Raw genomic sequence first — 24,298 nt, forward strand, 5'->3', positions numbered from 1 at the left:
TTAGAAACAAAATGTAAAAAATCAATAAACCTTTTACGAGCTGTTGCTGGGTGTAATTGGGGAGCAGATAAACAAGCATTACTGGACATATATAAAGCATTGATGAGGTCAGCCATAGATTATGGTTGTATAATATATGGAGCGGCAGCAGTAACTACTCTCAAAAAATAGACAGGTTACAATATAGGGCTTTGAGAATCTGTACAGGACTCATTAAAACAACACCAACTAATGCAGTCATAATTGAGGCAGGAGAAGTACCACTGGAGATAAGAAGAGATATATTTGCATTAAATTACTGGGTAAAATTAAAAGGGTATGGAGGTGAGAATCCCGTGACTAATACATTAGAACAGTGCTGGGAGTATTCCACATTTAAAAGGAGAGGCTTTGGATGGGAGATAAATAATAAGGTGAAACAGCTTAACATGGAGAATTTGGATTTTGCAATAGCTAATCCAATAAGTAATGTGCCTCCATGGTTGTACCCAGAAATAAAAGTGGATATGTGTATTTTAGAAAAGAAAAGAGAATGGTGTAGGGCAGAAACTGGGATAAAAGTAAATACATATGTGAGGCAAAATTATTACAGCCACCTTAAAATATTTACAGATGGATCAAAAAATGAACATGAATATGTGGGTATTGGTATTTTTATCCCAGATTTCAATATATGTATATCTAAAAGAATTTCGAATCAGTTATCAGTTTACACAGCAGAGGTGGTGGCCATTATTGTATGCTTGCAGTGGGTGGAGGAAGTCAGACCAGATCGGGTGGTGGTGTGCACTGACTCTGCAGCAGCTTTACAAAGTATACAGACAACTAATTCAGACAGAGAAGATCTTCTAATGGAAATACAGCATAGCCTATTTAGACTACATCGGGGTGGTATTGATGTTCAGTTTTGTTGGGTACCAGCACATGAGGGGGTGAAAGGGAATGAGATGGCAGACAAATTAGCCAAAGCATCACTTAAGGGAGAAATAGCACTGCATATTCAATTAGGCAGAGGAGAAGGGAAAACAATAATTAAAAGGAAAGGACTGGAAAAATGGCAGAAAAAGTGGGATGAAGATAAGAAGGGTAGGGGATTTCATAAAATTCAAAAATCAGTGAAAGTTAATAATTACGAAGAAAGGAGCAGGAGGGAAGAAATTGTCATCTCACGTTTACGAGTAGGACACACTGGGCTTAACAATATCATGTATCTGTTAGGGAAACGAGGAGATGATCTATGTGAAACATGCAGAGTTAAAGAAACCGTGGAACATGTGGTGATGCAGTGTAGGAAATTTTCAGTGGAAAGGGAAATGTTGGAGAGGAAAGTTAAGGAGTCGGGTAGGAAGTGGAGTATAGTTGGAATGTTGGGAACAGAAGGAGAGGGGGAAGAGATAAGGAAAGGGAGGAGGGCGCTACTTGTGTTCCTGAGGGACACAGGGTTATTAAATAAGATATAAATAGGTAAATAGAAATGACTGAATGATGATACACACTCTTGTGCAGTAGGTGGCGGTATGCACCTTAAGTTGTTTGCGACCCGCCATTTAAAAAGAGAGAAGAAGAAGAAGAAGAAGAAGAACCACAGCGACACTAGTGGACTGGAAGTCAACTCAAGGAAACATAGAACAATAGTTAACGAGGCTCTCTAAACAAACAAAGCTACACTAAACGCTTAACTACGGTAGTCGAAAACGAAACTCACTTAATCCAGCAGCCGTGCAAGCTTAATCTTAACTATTACCAAGTTTCTTACTACACAAATCAGCAACACAGGGCTATCGGGGTTCAATACCACTTAGACAGAAATGAACGGAGATGCTCGAACTAGGTTCCAGCAAGCCTGGCGGAACGGATGGCTGTGGCTTGGAAAGCTGGTGACGTGGCGACAACAGGTGAGCGGAACGAACGTCTGACGGTGTGATGACGGTGGACAGAAAATCTCTTCGCTATCATCATTGTAATATCCTCAGTAAATATAATATACTCAGTTTTAACAATCTCATCTTGTATTCAAATTTAAGAACAGTTTTTAAAATTGTAAATAACACTGCTCCACCTCCATTAGAAAAAATCATACATTTTTATTCCGAACAAACAGCTCGAACATCTCGTTCCACTGCACACCAAAACTGTGCCATCCCAAAAAGATACTCTGCCTTTGCACAGACAGCCTTTTCATTTGAAACCATTAAACAGTGGAATTGGCTCCCAGACAGTCTGAAGGTGTCTGTGGATTTGAACATTTTTTCTAGGAACTTAAAGAAATACTTCCTTGATAGGCAACTGTGTTGCATCAGTCCACTTAAATTGTTCATTTCCTTATTTTACGTAAATTCCAGCCTAGCTTTTTTAAATGTACATACTGTAAATTGATTAGTATTATTAATATTGTATTTAGTGCTACTGTTAATTGTAATGTGTATTTTACTTGTGTGACCTGCCCAGGGACTGCAGATAGAAAATAGCAATAGCTAAATCTGGTACAAAGCATCTCTTCTTTTCAAGAATAATGTATTCGTACATGGTCCCTGACAAATAAACTAATAAAATAAATAAATAAATAAATGATGTCCACAGGTGACAGTGGCGTACTTGGACTCGGTCGGAGAGGTTGGAGACGGTTTGGAGCATGAACCAAACAGGAACAGCAGAGCCAGGAGCTGAGACAGAGAGCGAGGTTAGAGTGCTGACAGAAGTGTTTACAGGTGGAGTTGTACAGGTGGCGTCTGCTTATATGTAGAGAGGTGGAGATCTGGTTAAGCGCTCTCAGCTGCTCCTGCACCAGCCAATGATTACAGCGATAGGGAACACCTGTTGTCAGTCATGCCACTGGATGTCACTGGATGGATAGGAAGAAGAGAGGGAGAGAGCAGGGACAACAAAACTAACCAGGCCCAGCAGCTGCTGGCCTGACAGTGTGTTTACATTCTGTATGACCTGATTTTTGCAAGTCAGGTTTATTTTATTGTGAATTAGAACAGAATCTTCCAAGCAAGCAAGGTGACCCACGAAAAAACAATATCTGAGTAATAATAATAGATTACATTTATATAGCGCTTTTTTGGCCACTCAAAGCACTTCACAATGGATCCATTATTCATTCACTCACACATTCTCACTCTGGTGGTGGCAAGCTACATTTGTAGCCACAGCTGCCCTGGGGCAGACTGACGCAAGCGTGGCTTCGGCCCCTCCGACCACCACCAACATTCACACGCATTCATATACCAGTGTGAGAGCAGCACTGGAGACAAGGCGGGTAAAGTGTCTTGCCCAAGGACACAACAGCACATGACCTGACAAAAGCGGGAATCGAACTGCCAACCCTTCGATCATTGGACGACCTGCTCTACCACCTGAAAGTTTTCTTTCACTTCACTTGTTAAGCAGCAAGGCTTGTGTGGGTGCATGCGTGTGTGTTTGTATCTTAAACAACTGTAATGTTATTTGGGTATTTCTGTGTTTTGTATTTGTAAACCACTTCCTGAGTGTCAATGCATTGTGGGTTCATGTTGTCTGCTTTCTGTTCCTGCAGAGCAGCCCAGAGTAGACAAACATCCTCTCTCTCTTCCTCTCTCTCTCACAAAAATACATTTTAATATTCCCTTTTTGACCATAAAATATGAATGAAACAAGCTTTTTCTCACACTTGAGTGACTCATGGTTCTTAAAGCAGCTGGCAGACTCCGTCAAAGAGACAAATCTTTCTACAAATTTTGTGTTTTCACACACAGCAGGAAATCATTACAAGGGCGGCTGCTTGTTTTGCTTTTTTTTATCTGGTGTCTGTCCAGCTATTGGTTGGTTTTTGGCCAATCACATTGACTGAGGACACCCTCTGTGGAATGCTTTTGGACTGACAGAAAAGGCAGAGCTTAAAGCTTTCATTGTTCAGTCAAAGTGTTGCGTCTCTTTCTTCATTAACTGCCCTTCTGACTTTGAATAAGCGCATCTAACTGAAGGCTCAGCAGCAGATTCTCCTCCCCCTGCAGGTGAGAAACAACTTGTTTTTTTCCCCCACAGTAAGCTGAATACCTGATGTGTGTGTTAGACGGCTCCAAACAATGAAACAACATTCCTCCTTCTGTGTGTTGAAAAAAACTTTACAGGTGGAATAGCAGCATGTAACTTTTGTTACACGCTGCTGATTTAAATTTAATATTTGAAATTTAAAAAAGAGCAACATTTGCAAATATTCAAGTACATCATTTTATACAGTTATTAATATACAGTATTGCTGGCATCTTTATTTTTTAATGTCCCACCTCTACTCTCCATGCTTTATATTTTAAAGAGAAAAGCTGTACTTTTCAAACCATTATAGGTGAACACATAATTAACACATAAGCACACAATTTAGACCCACTGATTGTGAAAACCTCTACTTTTGAAAAATTTGTCATTTTTAACTCCTTTTACAATTCCTGCACACACAATATTCTAAGTGTGCATTTGCAACTTTAACCAATTCAAAGAATTTGACTATTTTTCCACCTTTTGCCTGTAATTGTCTGCAGCTCAGCTGATCACCTGATACTGATCAAGAAGACCAAAGGCTGTGAAACCTGAAGCCCTCAGCAAGCTGTGTGCTTCATTCGTGTGTGAAACACACCGTTTCACACACGAATATTTGTGTTAATATTCGTGCTGTCACATACAGTTTCACTGTGGATGGCATGTAAAAGATCAGATATTTACAAACTTCCAAAAGCTGCATCCTGAGGCAGGTACCTGAAAAATGACATGTTGTTACATAAATTTGAATGGCTTATTCTCTATACAAAAGCTATTTTAGGTAGCTGTTTTATTTATTTTTTTGCTTTTTTCAGAGACTTTCTCTTTGCTCACAAAAATCAAAACTGTAAGCCAGTACGGGATTTATGACATTACCACTAGCAGAAAAAAACAATGTAGCTCATGAAATTGGGTGATGGACAAATAGAAATTTGTACCTGATGGCAGATTGTATATAATTTATGTTTAATGTGGTGGTGTCAGATCAGAAAATTTCAGTTTTATGCCAATTATTGTAACCTCCCCCTGAGAATCTTTAGAAATGTCAGTATGGGTCTTTCTGGAAGGAAACTGTAAACATCACATTTTGTTGTTTAGTTAATTAGCTGCATGAAAAGCCCAAATAATTTGAGTCAGTCTCTGGGGGCCATGAATATTCATATATATGCAGCACAACTGAAATACATCAGCATGTCTGATTGTTTGACAAACATAAACAAGGGCCTGATTTTTAGTAGTTTCTCAGAGTGCAGCTGTTCATTGTGTGGAGCTACTATTAGAAACTGAATGAGACTAGACTTCAAGATAACTATGTTAGATTTCTGGGTAAGAGGCTTTAAAAATAAGGAGAATGCTAGTGGCTCTAAAGTAAAAAACACAAGTGAAGAAACACCTTTTGCCACTATCTTTTGTGGAATAATGTGTATTTTTTAAATATGTATAACTGTCACTTAAACATCAATAAGCAGGCAGGAAAATTCCATTGCAAACTTTCATGTTGACACTTATTTTAAGCTCTAGATTACACCTCCAAAGAATGCTGTTCACAAGTTGTGACATGTTCTGACCACTGCTATTAACTCCACCTCCTGACTGAAAAAAATTAAACTTAGAGGAACTGAAACATGCAGGTAAAGTTCTTCTTAAAGATGGAAGTGAACAGGAAACCTGAAAGGTCCTGTTGCTGCAACATTCATGAAGATATGACTGATTGTGTTTATCCAAAATATATATTTTTTCACAGACATGCCGTCACTTGTATGAGATTCATGATCAGAGACAAATTCTATTTTAGTCTGACAGTTTCACAGCAGGTGAACATCTGATTCCAGTATTTACACACATCATTTTGTTTTAGTAAGTGCTTGCTGGCAGCTGTCTACTAGTGTAGTACTAATCTCTTGAGCAACAGCACAAATAGATGGACGAGTTGGACAACTTCTATAGCACACATGCAAGGGATTTAGTTATGGTTTGTAAGTCAACCAGCTCATCCCCCAGATGTGTTGTTGAGTGTTGTGGGGGCAGGGAACATAATCAGACAAGCCTCACCCTCACGTTTCTCAGTCAATAGAAAAATAGACGCACAGATAAATGCAGATTATTATCTTGATTAAGTAAATTAGACTGTTAAAGCTGAAAAGCGTTTTCTGGAAGTTTATGGCTCAGTATATTTAAAACTCCTATTTTACATCAAATTATAATTAAATGCATTTTCAGTCTGTCAGGGTCCCTGCCTGCCCCCCTTTCTGTCTGTTGTTCTGTCTTCCTCTCTCCTTCTCTTCCTCATTCTCTCTTCAGCCTTCTCTCTCTCTCTCTCTCGCTGTCTCCCTTTTGACTCTGTCTCTCTCGAAACCACCTCTCTCCTATCTGTGTCTCTCCTGTCTGTGTCTCTCCTGTCTCCGTCTCTCCTGTTCTGTCTCAGTCTCTCATCCTCCTCTTCTTCCCAGTCTGTCTGTCTACCGCTCTTTCTCTTGGTCTCTTGCTCAGTTCGGTAAAGTTGGAAAGATATTGACAGATTCGGACTTTCAGCATCAATAACTCATTAGATATACGTTGTTAAAACATAAACAATGCCTTTTTCCCGTCGTTGTAAGGTAGTGTTACACGAGTTACATACCGGGATAGACACAACAGTATAGTTTTTAACAGTATAGTTTTTAACAATTATGTAGGAGAAGTGGGTGTCCCCGTTTACTTCATCACTTTGTCTCTTAACCTCGTCGAACCTGATTAATTTTACAGCACCACAAATGGCGGATCAACCCGCAGGTATATAACATGCATGAATTCACTCCAAACTTAGGGCACAGCAAAAGAACTGCAAGCTCATACACCACACATGAAAACGCACCACAAGATCGGGTATGGGGAGTCAGAGCACAGATGATACTAAAAGGGGAAGTGACCCAAACAAAACAAAACATAAAACAAAAGACAAGAATAAGGAGTTAGTTCGCCCGCACAAGTTCTTTATACTTTCCCACAGCTATAGTGTATTACTGGGCGAACTATCCATCCATCCATTCTCTATACACCGCTTTATCCTCACTAGGGTCGCGGGGGGTCCTGGAGCCTATCCCAGCTGACTCGGGCGAAGGCAGGGGACACCCTGGACAGGTCGCCAGTCTGTCACAGGGCTACATATACAGACAAACAATCACTCTCACATTCACACCTACGGGCAATTTAGAGTTATCAATTAACCTCAGCATATTTTTGGACTGGGGCTGCACAGTGATGTAGTGGTTAGCACTTTCACCTTGCAGCAAGAAGATCTCCGGTTAAAATCCCAGGGTGGGCCTTGGATCTTTCTGCATGGAGTTTGCATGTTCTCCCTGTGCATGCGTGGGTTTTCTCCGGGTACTCCGGCTTCCTCCCACAGTCCAAAAATTTGGATTTTAGGTCTTTATTGACTTTTTAATAGTTTTTAAACTGTAAATATTAGCCTTTTTGCTCAATAGCTCGCAGGTCATGTGACCTATTGACCCCAAACCAGTGCAGAATGATAGTTCTACTAAGAGTCTGTCCGAGACATTGCCCGTCACTTTAATGTCAACATCACCACCATTTACCGTCTTCAGCGTCGATACAACACCACACAGAGCACCGATGACCTTCCCCAAAGCGGACAGACTCTCCAGCTTGCAGACGTCCGATGGCTTGGTTCCTCTCAATTTGGTTTAAGCGTGGCATAGTTAAACAGCAAGTGAAATGCCCATGATCTTGAATGAAATTTATACCCACTGAAGGTGTCGATAAATTGTGCATATTCAACTGCACGTGCAAAGTGTGAATCATGTCCACATCATCAATGCATTGGTGTATTGCGACGAGTCGTTTTCCGTTTTCCGTTTTCACACCAACCTTACAAAACCCAACAGAAAATGTTAAGAACACACCATGCATTTTTGTTTTGGGAAACCAAATTTAATTTTTCATCGGGTAAAAGAAACTTGCGTTTCTTTTGCGTGTGAGTATACTTCAAGCTATTTATTTAGTGTAAATATTAGCCATACAATTCGATAGTTAACAGTTAAGTTGAGTCAGTTTCTTAAAACATCGCTGTATAATACATCTGCGAATGCAGCGCTTTATTTTTTAAGCCGGAAATAGTTGCTGCGTATCGGTCGTGCATTTACCGTAAGCTGACGGTAAGAGTGCACTGAAAATGTAGGAGCGGCTGGCTTGACTACGGAGAAACGAGAGGTGGCTGGCTTGACCGCAGTACAGGAAATTGGCGTCTTCTCCGGCAAACAGCCAACTTCCTTTTTAAAGGAAAATGCCCAGGAGAAGGGCAACACCACGCGGTGTCATATGCTACAGTAGACAATGTGCTACAAGCCCATTTTTATTAAAAGTCGCTGTCTCTTAAGCTGCAGAAACAATGTTGGTGTTAATGCGCAGCCGACTGTGCGAAGAGTGAACAAGGACTGTCTGCAAATTGAGAAGAGAGACACGACACAAATATTCAGTAACTGAACTCTTATACACTATAGTGTCACCAAAATCACTGCAGCCTTCAACTGGCTCCTGTTGATTATACTACAACACTTGGTTTGGTATATAAAAAAAAATAAAAATCTGAATTTTAAGGAATTTTTATAGGTAAAAAAATCAATAGTTTCACTCATGTACTGTAGTGTCACCAAATTTACTACAGAAACAAAGGTTAAATGCAAAGATACTAAAAACATCCCATGACATGAATGGCATTATAAATAAAAAGTAGATAAACACAGCAGAGTTCAGAGTACATTTCTCATAATAAATGTGGTACCTTCATAATCATCTCACATTTCCTGTGCCTCTTAAATATCACCCTTTCTTAAAAGGTGTGAAGTATAAAAAGCTATTCAGTGCCAAACCATTTGTGGATATTTTTTCCAGCTCTAACCAGGGCAAGAATATATCATTAGAAAAATAAAACATTGTGGCTCTTAACTAACCGCCCAGTAGTACCACTGCAAATTGGGCAACTGTAATCCTCCCCTGTCATGAGGGAAATACAAAAGAGAGAGTCTGAGTCTTGGCTTCCTGCTATTCCAAAGAAAATTTAACAAAAACTTTCTGACTTTAAGGAAAAATGAAGGAGTGGGAGCTAATGGCCTATTCTTCCCACTATAGAGGCAATGTCGTCTACCTTGTTGAGCTAAGATTGTGGATCTTTGGGGTTATTTTGATGCCTAGGTAATCAAATCCCTCTCTCCCTTCATTAAACAAAGTGCTTTTAAACAGCAGTTTTCCCTTTGCACAGTAGCAGTAAAAACATTTCTTGTAAATCTCAACCTAAACATTAATGTAATCAAATCACATAAAACCAAACGTTTTATCTAGTTTATTATAGAGTTACCCCTCGAGTCCAGAGCCAGGATCTTTATAACAGGAACCTTCCCAGCACCAGCAAGTTAACATTTATACATCTGTATTCTTATTTTTCTCTGAACAGGTGCCAGCAGAAACATTTTTCTTTTATCAGGGAGCAGAATAAGCAGTCTGTTCAGTAGTAGCTGTCCCTGTCAGAGTGAGGCGAAGTGGTCAAACGCAAAAAAAAGTACACAGCTGGGAATGACTGTGCAGAAGACTTTTTAGTCTGTGAAGTCCTTCTTTGTACTTCTTTTTCTATTTTGGCCTATTTAGGCTTTAATATATAGGACAGATGGAGAGTGACAGGAAACGTGGGTAGAAGAACAAATGGCTGTGGGTCGGACTCAAACCCATGACCGTGGCGTCAGGGACTAGTCCCGGTTTATATAGTCACACACAAAACCTTGCAGTGATGCAGGTTGAGGCTCCTACATGCCGTCATTCATTGCAATCCTAAGAACGTTCCTCAGATAAACATCTTCCACAATACTTATCAGAATTCTGTCTGTAGCTAACTACTTTGCTACAGCATTAGCTTGTCTTGTTTTAGTTTATCTCTATTTATCCCACAAGCTGCATCCAACCAGTCTGTCAAAGCCTCCCTCCACTGTTAGTTTGGATGAGACATGAAGTCCATCCCAAGTCCTGGTCAACATCCAGCCCTTCTGTGATCCATGGTTTGTCTGTCTGTGTATTCAGAACCAGTGAGCAACAGACTTTCGCATGTAGTGACCCTCTGTGATGAATAAGTGAGACTATATCTCTTTCTCTGGTCGTTCATTGAACCTTCACACAGGCTACTGTGGGCTGTAGCCATTGCCAAAAATAATTACAAAAACCCTATTACTTAGCTCCAGAATTATCTGCTGTTCCCAGCTCTCTCTTTCTCTCGACACATACACCGGACTCTGAGCCAATCAGAGGTGAGCTAACTAAACATGGAGCACCCGGTGAGAACCCAGCAGGGAGAATAGGTAAGTTCCACACAGAAAGACTCCAGGCCCAGATTCAAATCTAGGACTTTCTAGGTGTAAGGGGACAGTGCTAACCACTGCCGTCCTATAAAGTAACATATAAACATTAAATAAAAATGTTCAAGATAAGCAGAAGTAGGGCTACACAGTAGTGGCGTAGTGGTTAGTACTTTTGCCTTGCAGCGAGAAGATCTCCGGTTCGAATCCGAATGTGCATGGAGTTTGCATGTTCTTCCTGTGCATGCATGGGATTTCTCCAGGTACTCCGGTTTCCTCCCACAGTCCAAAGATATGCTGCTATTGATTATTCTAAACTGCCTGTAGGTGTGAATGCGAGTGTGAGTGTTTGTCTGTATATGTGGCCCTGCGACAGACTGGCGACCTGTCCAGGGTGTCCCCTGCCTTCGCCCGAGTCAGCTGGGATAGGCTCCGACACCCCCCGTGACCCTAGTGAGGATGAAGCAGTGTATAGAGAATGGATGGATGGATAAGCAGATGCACATCAAAATTGTGCATAAATACAGCACAGCAATTGTGTTTAGTTACTTTTCACCACTAAAAATCCTTTTTTTGTCTTACGTCAAAGTCAGTGGCTGCTCTATCAAACTTTAGTATAATAAAATATATACTGTGCTGTATAGAGCTGTTTGACATTCATGTATTTATTTTTCTCTGCACTTAGTTTCTTTTTCCTTCAAAAGGGACATTTCTTTAGAGTTATGAAGTAAAAGACAGACTACAATGGTGTCCATATGATCCACTGACAGACTGGTGCTTAAAGCTAATTATACAGTGCAATGTTGGTACAGTATGTCCTATGTTGATGTAAAGCAGATGGCTGCATGTAGACTCAATGAAGACAGGGATTTGGGACGAGGTTTTGTAAAGGCAGTGACTGTTGAAACAAGTCTTCTGCTTTGTGGAAGCACTAATCTCAACAGTAGTCTGTCTGGAAGAAATTTGGAATTTAGAAAGCTGTTAATTCCTTTGATACATTAATGACTCATCAGTAACACAAATGTAATGTTTTTAATGTGAACTTAGTTTTTAAAAAGGCTAATTAAAGAGCTGTTATTTTTAATTCAGTTCATGACTCTTTTTGCAACTTTGCCACAAATTGGCAGATTGTATTGAAATGTACAGTTTATATTTAACTTATAAAGCCATGTAATACCTGCTCAAATTCAGTAGTCCACACATGGAGGATGTTGGAGCAGGATGGATTAGCTATACACCTTTATAGGTGTGTTTGTTTTTATTTTCTTACTTAAGTATAACCTACCATAAGTTTTTTTTGTGTGTGTGTTTCATATTTTCATTCCTCATTGTATTTGAAATGTTCTAGTTGTTTGATTTAACATATTTATTTTCATTTTACTGTTCTTCTACCTTTAGTGATTTCTGGACTACTCCTCTCTAATGATGATTTAGCAACAGTCAACAGTAACTGAAAGAAATAGCAAATAAATGACATAAATTCCCCCTAATAATTTTTGATATTAATAAATTTAAATTTAAATTTTGCTAAACGTCTTTGACATTGTATATGTTTTATGATGCCTCCTTTCAGGTGTCAAGCACTGCCATCTATGTAATATACGTGCATTACTGTTGTTTCTTCATTGAAATGAAGGTGAAACACGTGTTGCATAAAAGGACAAAACACCGAGACAGGCTGCCAACTGACTTTTATCTTTATAGCCTGCACTTAAATCACAACAAATATTTTCTTTTCCTTTGAAGCCTGATACTCAGGACTTTAACATAGAGCTTGTTTACTATGTATACTGTAATATCACGCATGTCTGGGCATGTTTAGAAACAACAGACTTATTAAAATTCCCTAAATATATTCTTTTCTTTTCCATCAAGTTTTCATTCTGTGCAGCCATCATGAAAATTGCATCTTTCAACATTCAGAAGTTTGGACGGAACAAAGTGTCAGACCCAGATGTTCTCAATATCTTAGTTAAGGTAACAACTAGTGTGAAAGCACACACACAGACACACACACAAAATATAAAACTGTAAGACTTCCAGCACAGGCTCTCTTTAAAATTAGTTTTTTCATTTGAAGAAGAGTACAAGCACTGCCTTTGGCTCACTTCTGCTTCTCTTTATCTCCCAGATAGTGTCTCGATATGACATCCTTGTGATCCTGGAGGTTGTGGACGCCAGCGGAGCATCTGTTAAAACCTTAATGGATGCACTCAACAAGTAGGTGGATCATTTAGCTCCTTATTCTTATTAGAACTACTGTGCTTGATTTAAGTTTGTGCACTCACAATGCATCCCTACCGCCTAAAAATTACACTCCCATACAGCTAAACTGAATTCTCAGTTATATTCTGAGGAAAATTAAATAATCATGGTTACATTTGTAACACCCAGAGAGCACAGTAGTCCACCAAGGCTGCTAATTCCTTGTATTATTTCCAATGACTGAAATCTTTAAAAAAAATTTGGTTGGTCCTTGTGACATTTCTGACCTTCCCTGAAAATTTCACTGAAATCTGTGAGTTTGTTTTTGAATAATGTTGCTATCAAACAGACAGGCAGACAAATCAATGGCAATCGTCACGGAACTCCACTGACGCACCGCCTCCTTGAGTAACAGCGCTAGAGCTGAGTAATAAAATTTTTATCAACATATTTTCACCATTTTTTTTATTGCTTTATTGTCGGGCTCCTTTTCAGCCAACCAATCATATATGAGGGTTATTCACAAGGTTCTCAGACTCACCTGCATGGCTCAGTGGGTAGAGTGGCCGTCTTGTAACTGGAAGATTGCCGGTTTGATCCTCAGCCCGTCGTGCTCATGTCGAGGTGTCCCTGAGCAAGACACCTAACCCCTAACTGCTCCTGGTGGGTCGTGGTTAGCGCCTTGCATGGCAGCTTCCGCCATCAGTGTGTGAATGGGTGAATGTGATGTATCATGTAAAGCGCTTTGGATAAAAGCGCTATATAAATACAACCTGAAAATAATAGGCGTAATTCCTATTTTGGGGAATAGCTTTACGGTAGTGTAATGTCTGTAGAAACTTATCTTACTGACATAAAATAATGAGTTGACTCCAGAGGTTTTGTTATTTCACATCCAACGTTTACCCGTGTCTTCTTCACCAACATAACATATATAACGGCACTTCCGCATACTTCATCTCTAACACGCAGACGCACCTCTGGTCTGGATAACCCAATAACGAGAATATTATAACTGGACAACTTCCATTCATTACATCTCCCCCTCTAAAATGTTTATCTGTGAGATCTCTCTGAACAATAACCCTAATGAACTATACCTTTGCAGTATAACACTTCTCATAAGTTTCTCTGCATTGTGAAAATTAACAAGCATTTCTTTCTACTTTTTCATACTCTTTAACAAAAAATAACAAATCACTGTTCACTGTCTGACGTATGACAGGTATAGGGTACAAATCCTTCTTTCTAAACAAAGCTATAACTTAACCAAAATACTTCAATGTCAGTGTTAACTGTACCCAAATCCTTCATTCTCTCCCCCTTTCACCAGGTTAAAAAAGGAAAAGAAATTCTCACAGTTCATAATTTCACAGGTCCAGTCTGATTACTGGTTTGCTCACTCTGCCAGAGCGAGTAACATTAGTCTCTTGTGTGAGAGTCCCCATTGTCCTTGCGGCTGGGGCCACATCACTGTCCTTGTCTTTGTCTTTGTCTGGCCCTACCGGGCCAGGAATCCCACCAGAGGACATAGGTGGTTTGGGAGTGGCCAGCAGATGGCGCCTGTTCCTTCTGTAACGCTCGTCTGGCCCTGTCTCCACAATGTAAGATCTGGGAGTGGAGCTGGGACCGTGGACAACAGCTGGAGATGTCCATTGTTTGTGTCCATCCAACTTTGTAAGCACGGTGTCACCTGGGCTCAGTGGAGGTAGAACCCTCACTCCATTTCTGCGGTTATAGTAAAACGCCTGCTTCTGTTTGGCCGAGGCGTCCGCCTGTTTTATCACTTCCTCATTCGGCCAGCCTGATCTCAGATTGTCCTGTAAGGTGGGCAAGGTGGTTCTGAGCTTCCTGCCCATCAGAAATTCTGCTGGAGTGGCTCCGGTAGAACAGGAAGGTGTGGCTCTGTATGTTAATAGGGCTAGGAGGGGGTCTTCCTGTCTCAGTATCCTTTTTGCTATCTGAACAGCCCTCTCTGTATGTCCGTTACTCTGAGGGAAGTGTGGGCTTGACGTCATGTGGAGAAAGTCATATTCCTTGCTAAACTCCCTCATCTCTGTGGACGCCCATTATCACTCACTACCACTTCAGGGATACCATATCTTGCAAAAGTAGCTTTCAGCCTAGCTACCACCTGACTGCTCGTGGTTGTTGGCAGATGTCGGATCTCCAAATATCTAGAGTAATAGTCAGACACTATTAAGTAGTTTTGCTTCTTGAACTCAGAAAGATCTATTGCAATTTTCTGCCAGGGTCTAGACGGGAGCTCGCTTGGCATTAAAGGCTCTTTTCTCTGTGTGTTTGTGCATTCTCTACAGAATGGACACTGCTGCACTTTTGTTGTGATCTGTTCTGAAATTTTAGGCCACCATATAGACTGATTAGCTCTCTCCCTGCACTTAACTAGTCCTTGGTGCCCGTCATGGATTCTGTCCAAAATCATTTCTCTCATGCTGACAGGATTAACGATGCGACGCCCTCTGATGACTAAGCCCTCTGGCTCAGATAACTCCCCTCTCACCTGGTAAAAGTCCCTCACTGTCTGAGGCACCTTTTCACTGTACTCAGGCCATCCATGTCTGATGAAGTTCAGGACCATCTGGAGTGTGCTGTTTGATCTCTTTCATGCGCTGGGGTGTGGCAGGAACCTGCCACACGACTGCATCAATGTGTGCCGCCACATCGTCATGAGAAGCTCCATCACCACAATGTTGCTCTGGGCCCCTGGAGAGAGCGTCAGCCACAGCCAATGTTTTGCCCGTTGCATATTCAGCCACAGCATTGAAACGCATTAATCTCATCAGTAACCTCTGACATCTGATGGGGACATTGTCCAGATCTTTGCTGTTCATGAGAGGTACCAAAGGCTTGTGATCAGTGATGAGCCTGAAGACATCGAGTCCAAACAGGTACTTTTTAAACCTTTCACAGGCCCATACACTGGCCAGGCACTCCTTCTCTATCTGCACGTACCTGGTCTCTGCATCACTCAGACGTCTGGAGCAGTAAGCCACAGGCTTCCAGTGGTCCCCATGTTGCTGGAGCAGGACTCCTCCCAGCCCGTAGCTGCTGGCATCTGCTGAAACAACTGTAGGCTTGTTAACATCATAGAACATGAGTACTGGGGCAGTGGCTAGAGCGGCTTTAAGTTTGTGGAAAGCTGTATGCTGTGCAGGCCCCCATAGCCACTCTGATTTTGCTTTTAACAGCTGGTATAGTGGCTGACCCAATGTGGATAGTTCCGGTACATACTTTGCCAAGTAGTTAACCATCCCGAGGAACCTCTTTAGCTCTGTCACATTTTGTGGTTGGGGGAAGTTCTCCATTCCAGCCACTTTGTCTGGGTCGGGTCTGATGACTCATCGAGGAGGTGGCCGAGGAAGCAAACCTGTTTTTGCTTGAATTTGCATTTTGCTTTATTCAGCTTGAGACCTGCTGTCTCAATGACCTTCAGTGCTTCTGCCAGACGCTGGTCGTGGATTTCCTCATTTTCTCCATGTATGACAATGTCGTCCATGTAGACTTCCGGACCTTCAAGTCCAGCCAAGGTTTCTGCCATTTTCCTTTGGAAAATTTCTGGAGCACTTGTTATTCCAAAAGGGAGACAGCGAAAGGCGTACCTCCCAAATGGGGTAATGAAAGTCGTCAACTTCCTGCTGTCTGGGTGCAGAGGGATCTGGTAGAATCCACTTGCTGCATCCAATGACGTGAACACCTCTGAGCCTGCTAGTCTTGGCATTATTTCCTCCATGGTGGGTAGTACATACTTTTCATGTTTCACAGCTCGGTTCAGTCTTCTGAGGTCTGCGCAGCAACGTACCTCTTTCTTGTTAGGTTTCAGCACTGGTACCATAGCAGCACACCACTCAGTTAGCTGAGTAACCCTTTCCACTATGCCCTCATCTTCCATGCGCTGCAGCTCTTTCCTAACCAACGGCACCAATGGCAAGGGTATCCGCCTGGCTGTATGCACTGCGTATGGTTGGGCGTCCTCCTGTAAGGCTATTTTTACTGGCTCTGTTTTCAGAAGTCCACCTGAGCCGAAAATGCTGCTGATCTCTACCTCACAGCTTTTGAGTGACATACTCGTTCCCAATGTCCCATTTTGTGACACTTATTCCACTTACTCTTCAAAGCAGGGCACTTTCCTTCATCAGAGTGTCGAGGCTTGCCGCACTTCCCACATTCCTCCTTTTTGTAGGTTGACCGACTGTTGCTTGCTTTCCACCGCTCACCTTTCTGTCGGAATTGATGGCCATCCCGCTGTCGGACGGTGTTAACATTAGCCAGCTGAGCCTCCGGTTGGTTGGACTGAAGGCTAACCTGTTTGGCTATCTGCTCCGCCTGGCGTACTTGTTCAATTGCTTGCGCCAGCGTCAAATCCGCCATGAGCTGGAAACGCCGGGAGAGCTCTTTATCCTTAATGCCGACCACCAGACGATCTCTGATATGCTCATCCCTCTGTCCCCCAAACTCAGTGTTCAGCCAAATCATACAATTTCCGTATATACATCTTCGCTGTCTCCTCTGGTTGCTGGCTCCGTTGATAAAAACATGCACGTTCATGTATGACGTTGTGCCGAGGGACGAAGTAATTTTCAAACTTTTGCAAGACTACATATTTGTCCTTATCCTCCTCTCTGGCGAACATAAAGGAACTGAAAATCTTTTCCGCTTCGCTGCCCATTGCATATATCAACAAACTCACTTGTATCTTCCCGTTGTCTTTATCCAGCTTGGTAGCTAGCCTGAAGCGTGAAAATCTCTGTTTTCACTCCGGCCATTCTGCGGGGCAGTCAAACTTCAGTTCACTCGGTGGATTAAACTTCGGCATGACAAAAGTCCGTGTTCTTACACCATGTAATGTCTGTAGAAACTTATCTTACTGACATAAAATAATGAGTTGACTCCAGAGGTTTTGTTATTTCACATCCAACATTTACTCGTGTCTTCTTCACCACCGTAACATATATAACGGCACTTCCGCATACTTCATCTCTCACATGCAGGCGCACCTCCGGTCTGGATAACCTGGTAACGAGAATATTATAACTGGACAACTTCCATTCATTACAGGTAGTAAGCCTTATATCAGTGTCAACAAAATCTTTCAAAACAATCAAATAAAAAGAAGAGGAAAGTTATAAGCTGGCTGCTGTTGCTCCAGGACAGTGTGTCCATCTATACAGGAGAGGTGGCAGAAACAGCCAAATGCAGCTTTAAGTGTTTGCTTCATGAATCTTAGTCATTCGATCTGCACCATCTGACTTTTGTTTTCCAAAATTGAATCCCACTTGCATGGTCCTTATTTTTCTATTGACGATGAAGTCTTGCAATGCTGTTGAGGAGCATCTGGAGACTAAGGATGTGACATTCTTGTGTGAAGTTTGAATATCAGTGGATTAAGTGCACTGAAGTTAAAGGAGACAATGTTGAAAAATAACATCTCTCTCCTTTGATGTTTTCTGGTGAGCCAGAGAACTTTTTGAAGTACCCTCGTATTTAAAGGGGCTGGACTTGTCGCCTTGGTAACCCAAAAAATGGAGAAGAAAATTAAAGCTAAACCTAAACCTAGTGCAGTAGTTTTGGTGAAAAAACTCAACCAAACAGCAAGTGAAAACCAAACTTAAGTCTAAGAATATTGGTCCTCACAGGAATGCAAAACCCTGTCTCCTCTGCCTCACACCTCATAACCTTTTTGAAATAAAATAGGCCTGCTTTTCTTTCCAAACAAAAATGAGAATGCATTTTAGTCCTTTACTAAAGTAGCGTTCTTTTTTTAAGACAAGGTTGCACAATGACAACACTAACAAATGCCAATGTTAAGCAGGTTTAATGATTTTCATGTCTATCTTAGTTTAAAATTTACACAACTAACACTTTATAACAACTTGCAAATTACACCTGGATCCAATAGGAAAGTTGGGCAAGTATTTGGTTACTTGAACAATCTAAATGTTGACTTGATGATTAAACTAAATTAAAATCGCATCTCGTAACAGCTCATCTAACAGTTCTTGATTTCTGTTTATGTCTAAATCACATGTCGATGGTGATGGATGAGGTCCAAGATTCAGAAAATTTACCAGAATTCATCCTTTGATGACTATGACTGTATGTACAAAATGTCATGGTTATCCAGCGGATGGTTGTGGTGTGTCTGAATCATCTGTGGACTGACAGACCCACGGTGCTACCGGCATGTGTGTGTCTGAACTAAAAATGATGTTTTAACTTTGAATTTCTTTCAGCATACACAATGTGTGACGTTTCTACACAGTGCTGGTAATGAGATATACAGTGAACCCTCGTTTATCGCGGGGGTTACGTTCCAAAAAGAACCCGCGATAGGCGAAATCCGTGAAGTAGTCAGCTTTATTTTTTACAGTTATTATACAATACTGCACTTGGGGGAGTGCTGCAGCTGCAGCCAGGTGGACGCCGTGGCGGTACTCTTGCCTCAGAGAGTGGGCCGGCTGAATCAATTGGAGCAGTCGGGGGTGGGGAAGGCTCGCGCTCTTCTCCTGGGGAGTGCGGCTGCGGTGGCCAGAGACGGCGGGGGGAAAGAATAAAAGGCTGCTCCGTCAGCTGTCTTTCAGGGTGTCTCTCTACATGGAGACCAAGGAGAGAAATGATCCAACGCTCCACAGCAGGCAGCGCTGGCCTGTATGGCAGAGGAGACGAGGCGCGGAGACTGTTCACGTTGGTCAGTCCCTTAGCCAATCAGGATGCAGAACACAATGCACTGTTTAAAAAAAGCATTAAAAAACTGCACTAAAAAAATCCGTGAAACAGCGAAGCCGTGAAAGGTGAACTGCGTCATAGCGAGGGTTCACTGTACTGAAAATGTTGTAGAGATGTCTGATTTAACTTCAAATCTATTAGATGCTAATGAAATTAAAATTATATTCCACATCTTTATGTCTGCTCAGTTCCAGCAGTAAACATCACTACACTCTGAAAATCAGCAGTCGCTTGGGTCGAACTCGCTACAAGGAGCAGTTCATGTTCCTGTACAGGTGAGAGTTCCTGAGAACGTAGAGCAGTTTAACAGACATAGAAGTTAATCTGCAGATGCCTGTTCTTCATGCATGGGGAAACAAATTAATTGTAAGAGATAAACGAATGGGTGCAAGAGCAAATCTCTGTTTGACGCTGGCTCGAATTCTTGCCAGCAACAATGGGCAACACATCCCACTTGTGCACAAAGTTAAGCTCTCAGATGTTGGATTGAGCCATTTTGGGGTAAAAAATGTAAAACATGGGTGGAGGAACTATTCAGACTCTACTTCAGTAAAGGCACCAATACAGCAAAGCAAAAACACTAAAAAAGCAAATTTCTAAATGAAAAGTTTTACTCAAGTAACTGTACATAAGTGTTAGCAGCAAAATGTAGTCAAAGTGTTAAAGTTCTTTGTTCCTTTTGACTGATACATGATTATATCTGCCATCATTACATTATTAACAGTGAAGCATCAGTGTGTTAGCAGATTGTTACCATTGTAACTGCTGCAGGTTTGAACTACTTTATATCCAGTTTTTCACTTCCCCCCATGTTAAAAAGAATGGAGAGAATTTCATAAAACAGAACAAGCAGTGTTTGTGTTTTTGTTTAGAGTGTATCGTATTGATTAACATGTTTGTGTGTGTGTAGGGATGATCTGGTAGACTTGGTGGGCTCCTATCAGTTTGATGATCAGGTGACTGAGGGAGGAGACATTTTCGCCAGAGATCCCTACATCCTGAGATTCAGATGCCTTAGTACAGGTAATAGATGTCTTTGGTCCACATTTCATTTAATACAAGAGCAAATATCCTTAAAAACATTTTAAACACAGATACAAAAAGACCACAGGGTTAAGTGTGGGTATAAATTAGTCAAAAGTGAAGTCTGCAGCAGGGAATATCTGCTGCTGGTTTCTTCTCAGCTGCAGGTGTGTGTGCGTGCGTGTGCGTGTGCGTGTGCATGTGCATGTGCGTGTGCCTGTGCCTGTGCCTGTGATCCCTCCACCACAGTCCTGAAGGACCTGGTGATGATCCCAGTTCACACCAAACCAGAGGACTCAGACAAGGAGCTGGACGAACTTTACGATGTCTTCCAGCATGTCAAGAAGAAGTGGAGGACTGATGTAAGGACAAACATAGGCAGCAGCAACAGAACCTGGTCTTATACAGTGTTTCTTAACAGGTAGAGTACAGTGAGTACGGAAAGTATTCAGACCCCTTGGAATTTTTCACTCTCTGTGTCATTGCAGCCATTTACCAAAATCAAAAAAGTTCATTTTATTTCTCATTAATGTACACTCAGCACCCCATCTTGACAGAAAAAAAACAGAAATGTAGAATTTTTTGCAAATTCATGAAAGAAAAACTGGGATATCACATGGTCATAAGTATTAAGACCCTGTGCTCAGTATTGAGTAGAAGCACCCTTTTCAGCTACTACAGCCATGAGTCTTCTTGGGAATGACGCAACAAGTTTTTCACACCTGGATTTGGGGATCCTCTGCCATTCTTCCTTGCAGATCCTCTCCAGTTCTGTCAGGTTGGATGGTGAACATTGGTGGACAGCCATTTTGAGGTCTCTTCAGAGATGCTCAATTGGGTTTAGGTCAGGGCTCTGGCTGGGCCAGTCAAGAACGGTCAGAGAGTTGTTCTGAAGCCACTCCTTTGTTATTTTAGCTGTGTGCTTAGGGTCATTGTCCTGTTGAAAGGTGAACCTTTGGCCCAGTCTGAGGTCCTGAGCACTCTGGAAGAGGTTTTCCTCCAGGATATCTCTGTACTTAGCCGCATTCATCCTTCCTTCAATTGCAACCAATTGTCCTGTCCCTGCAGCTGAAAAACACCCTCACAACATGATGCTCCCATCACCATGTTTCACTGTAGGGATTGTATTGGGCAGGTGATGAGCAGTGCCTGGTTTTCTCCACACATACCACTTAGAATTAACACCAAAAAGTTCAATCTTGGTCTCATCAGACCAGAGAATCTTATTTCTCATAGTCTGGGAGTCCTTCATGTGTTTTTTTGGCAAACTCTATGCGGGCTTTCATGTGTCTTGCACTGAGGAGAGGCTTCCGTCGGGCCACTCTGCCATAAAGCCCCGACTGGTGGAGGACTGCAGTGATAGTCGACTTTGTGGAACTTTCTCCTATCTCCTGACTGCATCTCTGGACCTCAGACACAGTGATCTTTGGGTTCTTCTTTACCTCTCTCACCAAGGCGTTTCTCCCACGATTGCTCAGTTTGGCTGGACGGCCAGGGCTAGGAAGAGTTGTGGTCGTCTCAAACTTCTTCCATTTGAGGATTATGGAGGCCACTGTGCTCTGAGGAACCTTGAGTGCTGCAGAAATTCTTTTGTAACCTTGGCCAGATCTATGCCTTGCCACAATTCTGTCTCTGAGCTCCTTGGGCAGTTCCTTCTACTTCTTTTCCCTTCGGCTTTTCACTTCAGGGGTCGCCACAGTGAATCAATTGCCTCCATCTAACCCTGTCTTCTGCATCCTCTCCTCTCACACCAGCTACCTTCATGTCCTCTTTAACCACATCCATAAACCTCCTCTTTGGTTTTCCTCTAGGCCTCCTGCCTGGCAGTGGGAAACTCGGCATCCTTCTACCAATATATTCACTCTCTCTCCTCTGGACATGTCCGAACCACCTCAGTCTGGCCTCTCTGACTTTATCTCCAAAGCACCTAACATGTGCTGTCCCTCTGATGTACTCATTCCTGATCCTATCCATCCTGGTCACTCCCAAAGAGAACCTCAGCATCTTCAGTTCTGCTACCTCCTGCTCTGCCTCCTGTCTTTTCCTCAGGGACACTGTCTCCAAACCAAACAACATGGCTGGTCTCACCACAGTTTTGTAAACCATTTTAGCTGAAACTCTACTATCACACATCACACCTGACACTTTTCTCCAGCCGTTCCAGCCTGCCTGTACACTCTTCTTCACCTCTTTTCCACACTCTCCATTGCTCTGGACTGTTGACCCTAAGTACTTAAAATCCTCCACCTTCTTGATCTCTTCTCCCTGTAACCTCACTCTTCCACCTGGGTCCCTCTCATTCACACACAGATACTCCGTCTTGCTGCGGCTAACCTTCATTCCTCTCCTTTCCAGGGCAAACCTCCACGCCTCTAGCTTCTCTTCCACCTGTTCCCTGCTCTCACTACAGATCACAATGTTATCTGCAAACATCATAGTCCATGGAGACTCCTGTCTAACCTCGTCTGCCATCCTGTCCATCACCATAGCAAACAAGAAGGGGCTCAGAGCTGATCCCTGATGTAGTCCCACCTCCACCTTGAACTCCTCTGTCACACCTACAGCACACCTCACCACTGTCTTACAGTCCTCATACATGTCCTGCACCACTCTAACATACTTCTCTGCTACTCCAGACTTCCTCATACAAAACCACAGTTCCTCTCTGGGCACCCTGTCATAAGCTTTCTCGAGATCTACAAAGACACAATGCAGCTCCTTCTGACCTTCTCTGTACTTCTCTATCAACTCATCAGCTTTATTCCTCTATAGTTGCCACAACTCTGCACATCTCCCTTGTTCTTAAAGATGGGCACCAGCACACTTCTCCTCCATTCCTCGGGCATCTTCTCACTATCTAAGATCCTGTTGAACAACCCAGTCAGAAACTCTACTGCTCCAAGACACTTCCATACCTCCACAGGTATATTATCAGGACCAAGTGCCTTTCCACTCTTCATCCTCTTCAATGCCCTCCTCACTTCATCCTTACTAATCTTTGCTACTTCCTGGTCCACAACAGTCACCTCTTCTACTCTTCGTTCTCTCTCATTTTCCTCATTCATAAACTCTTCAAAGTACTCTTTCCATCTTCCCATCACACTATTGGCACCTGTCAACACACTTCCATCCTTATCCTTTATCACCCTAACCTGCTGCACGTCCTTCCCATCTCTATCTCTCTGCCTTGCCAACCTGTACAGATCAGTCTCTCCCTCCTTACTGTCCAACCTAGCATACAAGTCATCGTAAGCCCCTTGTTTGGCCTTTGCCATCTCTACTTTCACCTTACGCTGCATCTCCCTGTACTCCTGTCTACTCCCTTCAGTCCTCTCAGTGTCCCACTTCTTCTGAGCTTACCTCTTTCTCTCGATCCACTCCTGCACCTCCTCATTCCACCACCAAGTCTCCTTATCTCCTTTCATTCCAGATGACACACCAAGTACTCTCCCACCTGTCTCCCTGATCACATTTGCTGTAGTTGTCCAGTCATCTGGAAGCATCTCCTGACCATCCAAAGCCTGTCTCAACTCTTTCCTGAAAGTCATACAACACTCTTCCTTTTTCAGCTTCCACCATTTGGTCCTCTGCTCTGCCTTTGCGCTCTTCATCTTCTTCACCACCAGGGTCATCCTACACACCACCATCCTATGCTGTCTGGCTACACTCTCACCTGCCACTACTTTGCAGTCACTGATCTCCTTCAGATTACACCGTCTACACAAGCTGTAGTCTACCTGTGTGCTCCTACCTCCACTCTTATAGGTCATCCTATGTTCCTGCCTCTTCTGGAAGAAAGTATTCACTACAGCCATTTCCATTCTTTTTGCAAAGTCAACCACCATCTGTCCTTCTGCGTTCCTAGATACCAAACCTGCCCATGACCTCCTCCTCATCTCTGTTTCCTGCACCAACATGTCCATTGAAGTCTGCACCAATGACAGCTCTCTCACTTCTAGGGATGCTCTGCA

General features: G+C 42.4%; 1 protein-coding gene across 3 annotated transcripts in view; it reads left to right on the forward strand.

Annotated features, from left to right (window-relative positions):
• Positions 1-1,618: 1,618 nt before the first annotated feature.
• The window catches only part of dnase1l4.1 (deoxyribonuclease 1 like 4, tandem duplicate 1), a 38,477-nt gene continuing 15,797 nt past the window's right edge, over positions 1,619-24,298 (forward strand). The window contains exons 1-7 of one of the 3 annotated variants that reach the window (XM_051948083.1): positions 1,619-1,895; positions 2,581-2,680; positions 12,231-12,332; positions 12,487-12,575; positions 19,493-19,579; positions 20,215-20,327; positions 20,577-20,689. In XM_051948083.1, coding sequence (XP_051804043.1) covers positions 2,633-2,680; positions 12,231-12,332; positions 12,487-12,575; positions 19,493-19,579; positions 20,215-20,327; positions 20,577-20,689 — 552 coding nt within the window. In that variant the 5' untranslated portion in view covers positions 1,619-1,895; positions 2,581-2,632. Of the gene's footprint in view, positions 1,896-2,580; positions 3,996-12,230; positions 12,333-12,486; positions 12,576-19,492; positions 19,580-20,214; positions 20,328-20,576; positions 20,690-24,298 lie in introns of those variants that run through there. The other 2 variants (XM_051948082.1, XM_022219898.2) reach the window with 2 other exon arrangements.

This window comes from Acanthochromis polyacanthus, chromosome 5 (assembly GCF_021347895.1).
Source record: "Acanthochromis polyacanthus isolate Apoly-LR-REF ecotype Palm Island chromosome 5, KAUST_Apoly_ChrSc, whole genome shotgun sequence".
In the NCBI taxonomy this organism is placed as follows: domain Eukaryota; kingdom Metazoa; phylum Chordata; class Actinopteri; family Pomacentridae; genus Acanthochromis; species Acanthochromis polyacanthus.